The 11,101-nt window shown below is 40.8% G+C and overlaps 2 protein-coding genes across 3 annotated transcripts; both read left to right on the top strand.

Moving 5' to 3' along the window:
• The first annotated feature begins 1,004 nt into the window (after positions 1-1,004).
• LOC107222463 (carboxypeptidase A4) lies at positions 1,005-8,188 on the top strand. The gene is made up of 9 exons (XM_015661842.2): positions 1,005-1,559; positions 1,671-2,138; positions 2,798-2,897; positions 3,785-3,890; positions 4,251-4,412; positions 5,578-5,797; positions 5,985-6,215; positions 6,290-6,474; positions 6,557-8,188. The coding sequence occupies exons 1-9, from the start codon at positions 1,369-1,371 to the stop codon at positions 6,730-6,732; spliced, it is 1,839 nt and encodes a 612-aa protein (XP_015517328.1). The 5' UTR covers positions 1,005-1,368; the 3' UTR covers positions 6,733-8,188.
• Positions 8,189-8,339: 151 nt separating this feature from the next.
• Positions 8,340-10,837, top strand: LOC107222462 (trypsin-1). Of its 2 annotated transcripts, none has more exons than XM_015661841.2 (5): positions 8,340-9,256; positions 9,531-9,621; positions 9,744-10,071; positions 10,149-10,458; positions 10,551-10,837. In XM_015661841.2, exons 2-5 carry the CDS (start codon positions 9,567-9,569, stop codon positions 10,707-10,709), a joined length of 852 nt encoding a protein of 283 aa, XP_015517327.1. In that variant the 5' UTR covers positions 8,340-9,256; positions 9,531-9,566; the 3' UTR covers positions 10,710-10,837. The 2 variants fall into 2 exon arrangements, with proteins under 2 accessions (XP_015517327.1, XP_046587218.1); XM_046731262.1 differs by having other exon boundaries at positions 9,434-9,621.
• Positions 10,838-11,101: the final 264 nt, after the last annotated feature.

Here is an 11,101-nt window from a genome sequence, read left to right as displayed (position 1 = left end):
ATTATTAAATCAATCTGCGACGATGAAATTATTCGAATCACGCTAATTCTCCGGGCACGGTAAGAAAATTTTTCATCTTATTAATATTTTATGTATTACTTTAGAAAATTTAATGAAGTAATTAATACGAATCCTTACTGTTTGAAATTGAGTCTTGCAAGCTAATTGCTTAGGGTTAACCGAAGCTTAGAGTTGCGGAACTTAGGCTCGGTTCGCGCACTGTGTCATTCCGTTACCGAAATCTGTTTACGTCTTGATGTACTCGAGATAAGCAATAACAGTCGTGGTAATATTCCGGAATAACGGAAAACTGTACTGACCTACTACGCCCATGACGTATGTACAGTGAGTCACACATTGCCCAACCGCAGTGCCGATAGAGTTTGTAGGATCAAGTTCAAAATAAGGAAATTATTATACGCGTTTGAGAAATGAAAAGATACGAGCGATGTGGTATCCACTGATAACGTTGCTTTTACTCAAGCTTCGACACCTATCATCGTTCAAGGTGAAAAAATTAAAGTATTGAAATAGTGAAGTAATTATTTGCTGCACCGATTGAGCCAACAACAATTTACTTTTCTCTCCTTTCGACTCGCTTGAAGTCCGAGAGCAAAAATTGTGTTTAAAATTCTAAGCTTATGACGGAGTCTATGTACTTTGAAACCTTCTTCGAAACACTATTCATCGAAATTTTCATTCAGTTTCAAGTTTGATATCCAAACCTATATTAAAAAGTTAAATATTTTCTGTAACAAATTACAAGTACATGCAATTTAAAATTTTCGCCTCTAATAATGGTAAAATTGATTTAAACTTTTTCAAACCGGTAAATCAAGTTCACCGACTGTTACATTAATTATTATTGTAAATTTACCATACTCATTCCGTAATTGACTCAAATTTGTAAAAAACTTGACACACTTATCGTTAACGATCGCAGAGTCATTCATTCAACTGACACAAGCCCGATGAAAAATTGATCGACAACATGAATCGGAATTAGGAACTCCAGCCATTGGCTACCCGATCTCCACTTCCCTGCACATGACTGCATTCCCTGTAAACTTGCAGTACGTACACACACGCTTACCTCATATATGCGAATACGTATACCCTCACCTGTAGTTGTAGGACCGGTAATGCGACAAGTGATCGCATACATGCAGTTGAGAGTTTAGTTTTGAAGCGCCAGGAGTTTCATTGGACAGTGAAACGAACGCGGAGAGTAGCTTCAGACAGTAAGCGAGGAACCGCCGTAGAGTTTGGATGCAAAGTTCGTTACCGTTTCTCTTGATCCGCGAGTTGATTTATTTATTGTTATTTTTGTTACTTTTTATCGAAGAGTGAATATCAGTGCGCAACGGTATGATTCTGCACTCGGGAAGTTTGTTCGCGGTAACTTTTGCCACGATTTGCAGTTCGTTGCCATCAGCGATTCTAGTCAGCGGAAATCCCGCGATTATCGAGGGTACGAACTATCGGGATTTCGGTGGTGTCGGTGACGAAATACCGCGTGACAGTTATCCGGAAATCGAGGATCCGGCATCGTCCTCTAGGTCAGTCGCTGGGTGATATTTTGCACCTCGATTAAAGCCGTCCGACGGCAATTAACGAGACGAAACAATTAAGAAAAAAAAAAAAAAAAACACCAACATTTTCACACGCAGGTACGAAAATTCAAGGGAGAAGTTTTTTCCGCCCCGAAGACGCAGGATCGAGATCGACGAGTTCGAAGGAAATTATTCCGAGCTTCAAGTAGTGCCGAGTAGTGCAAACTGGCGGGATGGATCCTACGAATCGGCATTTGAAGATGACGAGGAGGATCCGTTCGAACCGACCGATCTCCTGCCGAAAAACGGTACCGACAAGTGGCTCTCGAAATTTCGGGGCTTCACGTTGTCCGGATTCGTCGAGACGATATTCACCCTGGTGGCCAGCGGGATCAGCTCCATAGTGAACAACATCGTCGGCGGTGAATCGAAGAGCAGCAAACCTCGGCCGAACCGAGTAACCTACAAGGGTCATCAGCTGCTCAGGATAACGCCGACGACCGACAGCCAAGTCGCCGAACTCCAAGAGATGATGGAGTCGGGCGATGACGGACTAAAGTTCTGGACGCTGCCGGCGAAAAACAGGTCACGATCGACTTCAATCTCAAACGCCCCAAACGCCTTTTGCCGTCATTATTACATTTCGCCAAGGTCCCCCGATCGAGATTCGAAGTATTGCATATACCTGTTTCTTTCTCCCCGGCGGCGTCGCCGATCTTGCCACCTTCCCAAACGCGCTAAATAAGAACGAGTAACGGATCTTGCCGAGTTTTTATCATTTTGTTTGATCGGATAAAATTCCGCTTCGTACAGTCCGTACCACCAGACTCCTGCAATGGCAGCGATACTCTCGGGTTTTGTATCTACCCATTTCGGAGAACAACTATGACCATGCATTGATGGTCCATCCTCGGTACCGGGATGTCGGTTCGATAAACTGCCGTAAATAGCTCGGTGCTGTGCTTAGATATTACACAGGATTTAGATTAAAAAAAAAATAATAATAAAAACAGTACCCAACAGATGTGATCTTGGCCGTTAAGACGTTGCATAAATTATACGATTCATCTCGTAGATTGAATGCTCTATCTTGAAAGTACCAACAGTGATAACCAACCGTCACGGTTCTCGGGAAGAAGGAAAAATAAAACAAAAAAAAAAACTGTTACCACTGAGAGATAGGAATCAAATTATGGAGACATCCTTTTTTTCACTTATTTATCCATTTTCTCTCTCACATTCAGGTCCACAGATGTCGTTGTCGCTCCGGACATGCTCAGTGAATTAAAGGATTCGCTGAGGGAACAGAAGTTTGGGTTTAAAGTGTTGATAAACGATTTACAGGTGAGGATATAATAGCGCAATGACAAACATTCAGGCTTATTCAGTTTACTTTTTTCTTTCTATTCGGATGCAATTTCGATGCATTTTTTATCCGTGTTGATATAAGCACGTGGGGCGACACACACGTGACTTAGCCTCGATTTATATATATTTACTCCAGATTCCTGTGTTGCGAGTTAATTAATGATGAATTGAACGGGGAGTGTCGGAGGTTCACAGGAACGAGTAACTATTATAACTGTATATCGCAAGGTAGCGCAGGAATCGATATGTGAGAAATACAAGTAAGAGCGTGAACATTGAGTTGCAGTTTGATTAATGATGCACATGAAATGCAACATTGTATGCCGGAACAGATGCGGTGAAGTATGATAGACGGGTCGAAGGGCGCGACAAAAAGTTAACTATGAAACAGCAATACGTCTTCCTGATGAGGATTCGTGCCATAATGTAAATGTTGCTGACCGGATTTTGCCCGGAATAATTTCAACGCTTTCTAGCTGATCCTACTTATGTTTTATAGCTATTATCTTTTTCTATCACGCGAATTATTGTACATATCGTAAATCATCCGTATCCTTGTAGAATTATGATCACAGCTATCGGGGAAAACTGTCCGTGAAGTGGCCTGACCGCTTTCAATATTTAAACAAATTCTCACGCTTCTGGTCTACAGGAACATGTTAAACTCCATGCAGCAAACAATATCACGTAATATTCCGATTTCGTCATTGTGAAAAGTATCCATATCAAGAGATCGAAATTGAATTTTTTTCTGTAACTGGAATATTATTTCTTCGTTACGTATTATTGCAATCATGTCAATCTCGGATAGGTAATATTATCCGACTAACATCGGGTTATTAATGTTTCTCATACTTGCGCAGAAAACGATCGCGTATCAAAATCCAAAAATGTCCAAGGAGCAACGAGAGGACTTGGTCACAAGTCAGGGTCACTCTATGACGTGGAAGCGATACCACAGATATGCAGGTACAACTCAGGAATTATACATTTGCAATACCACTAGGTGAACACTAAAGAGTCCAGTACGAAACGACATTTGACACAATAAAAAAAATACGAGTTGACGGTCACTATAATTTTATTCTAAACACTTGAATTTGCTAAACAATATCGAAAAAATCTGTCCGCTCTGTTAATCATCGGAAATAATTCACGATTCTTTCATAAAAAAAAACACGCATCGTGTATTTTTAACGGATTACCTTATTGTCCAAGTTCACTCGTACTGGTTTATAACGATGCATGGATGTATGTAGTTGCATATCGTTACTTAGAGCTTTGTTTAGGTGAATTTATTCTCTACATTTTTCACTTTTATTGATATAGATATAATCAGGTACTTAGAATATCTGGCGTTTACTTACCCCAGCCTCGTGGAGCTAGTAACCATCGGCCACAGCTACGAGGGACAACCCTTAAAACTAGCCAAAATTTCAACGGGTCTGACTAAGGACGGAGAGAGTAAGCCGGTGGTATGGATCGATGGTGGTGAGTGAAACTATAATAGCAAAGCCGATCGATCAGCGGTACAATTTCATGCGTTCGTTTCTTTTCTCGACATTTTAATTCACCGTCAATTCAGTCCAGCAAATGTTATCTTATAGAATCTCTTCTGTAATGGATTATTCAGCCCAAGGCATTTTGCTTCCGTGTAACTGTTCACACGAATTTGAATTTAACCGCGCGGTTGTAAATTGTGTTAATAAAAACCACTATACATAATTAGAAACAATGTTAGGCAACGAATATGAACACTGGTTGGATTTGAAAAGTGTAATGAATTATGTGTGAGTGTGCAGTGCGGATTAATTGGGCATCATAAATTCACAGAGAATAAATATGCAAACGCATAAATTACCAGTTATGAACATCCAGCAACGCAGATTGTGCCAGAAAAATCTTATGCTTCAAAACTTTCTTCAAATCACACGTAATTATGAAGTAAACTTGTTCAGTCGTATCAAACGTTATACGAAGAAGTTATACTTTAATTTCCTACGTAACCCGACATCCAAATGCCAAAATGCCAAAACGTCATTCGCCCAGATATCGGGTTCACAGTTAGACTTGGCCTTTGAAACTCGCGTGCTACAACGTTTCCCATGTCTGTGTAAATTCTTTGACAAGGTGAGATGGAGCCGTATAAAACATGCAATCTGCTGTTTCGCTAGGATCGTCCACACAGTTACTTTGCGTGATCCAAAATTGCCGTAAGGTACTTATGACGTTAAAACGAGTCAATCGCTTTCCAAATCTCTTCGTTCAGTAATCAGATATCGCAAGTTGGTTCCAAAATTCCCTCGGTTGAATTCACTGCGACAGTTTCTTTTCTTTTTCTACTCTAAATATATTCTCTCCCTCAAATCGTTATTACTCGACCTGTCATTGATCACAATATAGAATTTGAGCTTTCTATAGAAACTATAGTATACTGCTACTATAGTATTTAGTGTCAGAAACGTTAACTTTCGCTTTGTGCCATAAAAATTTCCAAACTATTAATATTTCGACTCTTTAGGGACACTCGTTACAGTCGATGATTTTTTTTTCTTTACCCAACTGAATTAATTTTTAGTCATTTCGTGGTAAGATTAAAAAGGAGCGCGATAAGTTTCAACCGGCAATAATAAAGTTGTCCGTAATATTCCGGCAGGAATGCATGCGCGGGAATGGATAGGTCCGGCGGTGGCGACTTACATCCTGAATCAGTTGGTGGAAAAGAATTCGACCTATTCAAAATTGCTGGAAACATCCGACTGGATGATCCTGCCAGTCTCGAATCCGGACGGCTACGAATTCAGCCACACAGCTGATCGCCTGTGGCGCAAAACCAGGAGCAATCACGCAGACTTAGATTCCGACAACGAGGCCAGGTAACAAAATACCCCCCTCAACGTCGATCCAGCGTATCTTGATCGATGACACGCGGCGGATCTTTGCTCTGCTTTCACGTGTCGCGATCACGTAGACTCTCCGAGGCGTGGCGGATTCGCGAACAAATCCAGCACCCAGCCTCCGCGTATTATCCACGTTTGTAATTTGACCTGAAATCTTCATTAGATCAGGTCCGCTCGGCTTGTTCCACCTGGTATCTCATTACACCCGGTGGTTATTCAACCGGTGCGAAGGAGTCGATCCAAACCGAAATTTCGGCTACCATTGGGGCGAAGAAGACAGCGGAGCGGCCAGCACCGATCCCTGTCATGAAACCTACGCGGGACCAAAAGCGTTCTCGGAACCGGAAACGCGCGCCATAGCCGACTACATCCTGGCCAACCGGCAGAGCATAAGGTGAGGATATCTAGCCCGCTCGTTATCGATTCCCACAAGTATTCCACGTGACGTGAACCTTGCTTCTCGGTCAGGATGTACCTCACGCTGCACGCCTACTCCCAAATGTGGCTTGTTCCTTGGGGCTACACGAAAATACGCCCGCCAGATTACGAGGAACTCGCCAACGTCGCGAGGAAGGCTACGAGCGCCATCCTCAAGGTGCACGGAACTCAGTACCAGGTTGGCGCCTCCCCTGAGCTCCTTTATCCTACCTCAGGTACGAGAAAGACTGGCTTTATCATTCACGGTCCTGTTTGCTTTTCATGCCTATCCAGTTATCAGGTCTTGTTGTCACTCAGGTGGCTCCGACGACTGGGCGAAGGGGGTAGCTGGAATAAAATATGCTTATACGGTGGAGTTGAGAGATCGTGGTATTTACGGTTTCCTTCTACCGGCCACACAGATTGTCCCAACAGCGCGAGAAACTTGGGCCGGTATTCGAGCGATAACTCGCCTCGTGACGTGCAACACTTGAAGAAAAAATTTTACGGGGAGGGAATATGTAAATTATAAGATAAGAGTTACGGAAATAACAGTAATTACGAGAACTGATAGGATATGAGCACTAAAACAAAATACCTCTGACTAACGACGGATCTCTGCACATCCTCGGTGATATTTTTTCTTAGCTAATTGTCACATTCACCGTAATTCGGAGTATTTGAAAAAGGTAACTTTCACCTACCCTTGCAATCAAACGTGATATTCAGATCAGAACATGGAATTTTGGCTGAGTTTTTACTGCCGAGATTTTCCCTCTCTTTTTATTGTGAAATCGGAGTAAAATTCAATATCTTTAACGCATCTCATATTCAAGCAGAAATATTGCAACCACAAATAATCGTGGAACATTCACATTAATACATCAAGATTACTGTTTGCGAGCCAGTTAAAAGTCCTCGGTAAAATTCAGTGAAAGATCATCTTATATACACGTAGTATTCATAGCAGTGATTATGCCATAAATCAAAAAATGCCTAGATTCGTACTTTTCCTTCTTACCTGATATAATTTACTTTCTTAATGTATTTTCACCATTAATTCTTGGCAATATCAAATAATACAACGTTTGTATAAATTGGCATTGATTCGGTTATATACAACGACTGGAATAACCGTGTTAGTTTATAGTGTTTCCGTGCTAAGATATTGTAGGTTGTTTCATATACAAAGACGCCTTAAGCTTAGTTTAAGGAGTGAATGCAAATTGCTCAAAGGCGTAGCTGTGACAGCAACTTATTTATTACTCGTTGTCTTTGGCCTGCCAACAACCATCCTTAATTTGTGTATACACTGGAGTAAAGGACAAAAGAGAAAAACCGTTGACCGCGAAACCCTGTTAATACGACGTCCATACGGCAGTATTTTGTATAGTTAATTGTCTGTGTCACTCTGTGGTGTCACTGCGAATTATTCTCCGTATTCTGTGGAGGAGAAAATTGATTGGTATATTATACGTAGTTATACAAACCTGTGAAAAGAATTGTATTCATTTATTTACTTATTTTATTTCAATGTTTAGTAATCTAGTTAAGTTGCTTAGATTAGCTCTTACAGTGACAAAATACATGTATGTCACTGTATGGCGTCACAATGAATTATTCTCCGTATTCTGTAGAGGAGAAAATCGATCGGTATATCATACGTAATCATACAAATCTGCAAAAAGAATTGTATGTATATTTATTTATTTATTTAATTTCATTTCATTATTTTACAATTTATTTAACTTGCTTAGATCAGCTGTTATAGCGACATGATAAATGCAGATTAAATTACACTATTAGTTAATCGTTTGTATAGATTTCATAGTTGTCGAGCATGATTATTGAAGATTCCTATATTTTGCTAAAAGTATTTCTCTACATTATTAAAAAAAAAAAAAGAAAAAAAAAATTCTAGCCAAAAGTATTTCTCTACATTCTTTAATCTCCGTACGTTAATCTCATTAATAATAGAAAACCAGGGAGAGACGGTTTTAACCTTGTTGGAAGTAATATTTTATTACAGTTAGACATTTAGTGCTTATTCTAAGACATGTCTTCTGGTTTGGTCACAAAGCTTCGAGACTGTGCTCCATGGTTGTAGATAAATCTGAGATTTTTATCTCACGCTTCTTCCATTCTTCCGCTTGTTTCAAACGTTGGCATTTTTTCTCTTTGTAATAATTATAATTCATCATACCATAGGCTATTGTTTAGAATCTTCATTGAGGACATTATTTATGTGAACATCTTTTTTAATTGAAATGTTCTGAACTTGTTCCCGAAAGCGTAATAACTTCATATACCTACTGTAAAGACTTAATATTGAGGACTATTATTATAACGCCCGGATTATTGCGCGTATGTTTAAGATTGTTTGTAGAGCAGTCACGATTTCTCAGAACGTAAAGATTTAGAGATCTGATACACTTCAATGTTACTATCATGAATTTTTCACAGTCGTCCTCCCTGCCAAAACACAAAACTTACGATTGATTATTTTCAAATACATCAATTTATATCTATTTTTATGAATTTCTATGTATTTTTTAACCGTAACTTTGAACCAGACGGTTTGAATTTTATTACTTTTAAGCTTTACGACAAAGTAGGAATCCAGCCGATGGACATTGCTTTTTGACTGACGAAAACAACTATCAAAGCCGCTGGTACGTAATAGTTGAATAGAAATAACAGTGAGTCGTCATAGTCCGTCTTCTTACGCGTTTTGTCTCAAGGCGTTTTCAATCTGTCTTATCGATTTATCTGATTGCAGATTACGCCGTGAAGAATGAAGGATAAGATTGTAATACAAAATCAATTTTATCCAGAAAGAGATCGCCACTGATTGTTGTTTTTAGACTGTTTACGTATACACACTGTTCTCGATATAGTCGATAATCATCTTGCGGGCATCGCGCAATGATTGCTATTTGAGTTGATAAAAGAAACGAAAGTTAAATAAATCTTCTCTGCGCCTCACCACTGTAGAAATTAATATCTAATGATTTCAAGGTAAGAATTTTTCTCAATATCGACGAAGATTTTATTACCAAATCAAACTTGAGCTCAACGCAGAGTGATCTTTGACAATGAGTATCTTGTGTGTGAAAATAATTCTTTCCTGATGCTGTACGAGAAACTGAAATAACGTTCGATGCGTATAACAGAAAGGTGTAAATTCGGTTACAGCCAGCAATTGACAAATTGTGCAGCTGCTAGCGATAACACCGAATGCTCAATGATAGATTGAACAATACGATTTGATTAACTGAATCTGTATATAAAGGCCAATCAGATAGCAATCAACCTGCGCAATACGAGGATGAAGTTCTACGCTGTTGTTTCCCTGGTCATATTTGCGGCCCATCTAGTAACCCGTGAGTAACGATAATTGCTAAAAATGGAAGTCTACTCTCCCCCTCGACCACTGTCTGACCTCTTTTCCTTTTCCAATTACCAATTATTCGCATGCACCCGCATCACCGGTTCACCACCGCAGCGGAACATTTGGGTCACTCAAGGGTCACTCGAAGCAAGGTAGGATTCATCAACTCGCGGATTACCGACGGGCAGAATGCTGTCGAGGGAGCTTATCCTTATCAAGTATCTATTTGGTGGGGATTTCCGCCGGAAATCAACTCCAGCCACATTTGCGGTGGCGCAATAATAAACAGAGAATGGATCGTAACCGCGGGTCATTGTCTCACTGACTTGCCAGAGTACGGAAGCCTGACAGTTTACGGTGGCAAATACCTAATCAACGTCAACGAGTCCACTCAGCAATCGTCGAGTGTCAAAGAGCAGATAGTACACCCTCTTTACCAAGGGTAAGACGTGTCGCACGCCTGAGTTTCGTACTCGGATTTTGTCTACTCGGTACAATTCTATGCTCTGATTATTCCAGAGGTGAAAATCCTCACGACATCGCCCTGCTAAGGCTCACCACTCCCTTCAACTTCACCTCCGTAATTTCCGCCATATCTCTACCTGCCCAAAACGCTACGCACACCGGAAATGCGGTCGTCACCGGATGGGGTTCCACATCTTTCAACGATACCATCGTACTGCCAACTGTTCTGCAGACTGCTACCGTCCCTATAATCACCAACAGCGCGTGCTACTCAGCTCTGTACAGTCTGATTGGCGTCACGCCGCTCGACGACACGAATATATGCACCGGATCTCCGAGCGGCTTGAACGTCACCTTCTGCGCGGTGAGTATCGCCAGCATAAGCAGAGCGTTTTGGTGACTGCCTACGTTTCAAACGAAATGACGGAGTCGTGTTTCTCATCCTCGCTAATTAAGGGAGACTCTGGCGGTCCTCTTGCCCAGTTGATAAGCGGCGTGTGGCAGCTCGTCGGCATTATTTCCTGGGGTATTTTTCCCTGCGGTGTTTCCGGCATGCCGTCTGTCTACGTTCGGGTTTCTAATTACACCGACTGGATCACCTCTGAAACCGCTTAGTATAGCCGTTAATTCGGTTAATTGCGTCGAATGTACTCGAAGGTGCGTTTCGGCAAAGGGACGTGAAGCTGGCATGAGATTGTATCGTGTAAACGTCAGTGAAATAAAGTACCACAACCACCGGTATATATGTTGCACCTCCTCTTTTGTGTTCCATACCATGTCTATCTTATCCATTAGACAGTTATTTTATCCGAAAGCGATAATTTAGTCATTGCGTTAATAAGCCTGATAAGCACAATTTGTTAAGGGATCAATTTTTGATAACAATATTGTTACCAATTGCCATTTTGATTTCTGATCATTTAAACCAGATTGTGTCTATAAAATACGTCTGGTAAGCGTAAATTATCCGCACTCGCGATCATCGACGTCTGTTATCATTCGATAAC

Source organism: Neodiprion lecontei, chromosome 2, assembly GCF_021901455.1.
Source record: "Neodiprion lecontei isolate iyNeoLeco1 chromosome 2, iyNeoLeco1.1, whole genome shotgun sequence".
In the NCBI taxonomy this organism is placed as follows: domain Eukaryota; kingdom Metazoa; phylum Arthropoda; class Insecta; order Hymenoptera; family Diprionidae; genus Neodiprion; species Neodiprion lecontei.
This window is presented reverse-complemented; position numbering and strand designations above follow the sequence as displayed.

Coding starts and splice junctions, on each gene's coding strand:
- LOC107222462 (XM_015661841.2), top strand. CDS start 9,567: ATGAAGTTCTACGCTGTTGTTTCCCTGGTCATATTTGCGGCCCATCTA. Junction 9,622..9,743: donor TGCGGCCCATCTAGTAACCC/GTGAGTAACGAT, acceptor TCACCACCGCAG/CGGAACATTTGGGTCACTCA. Junction 10,459..10,550: donor TGAACGTCACCTTCTGCGCG/GTGAGTATCGCC, acceptor TCGCTAATTAAG/GGAGACTCTGGCGGTCCTCT.
- LOC107222463 (XM_015661842.2), top strand. CDS start 1,369: ATGATTCTGCACTCGGGAAGTTTGTTCGCGGTAACTTTTGCCACGATT. Junction 2,139..2,797: donor ACGCTGCCGGCGAAAAACAG/GTCACGATCGAC, acceptor TCTCACATTCAG/GTCCACAGATGTCGTTGTCG. Junction 4,413..5,577: donor GGTGGTATGGATCGATGGTG/GTGAGTGAAACT, acceptor ATATTCCGGCAG/GAATGCATGCGCGGGAATGG.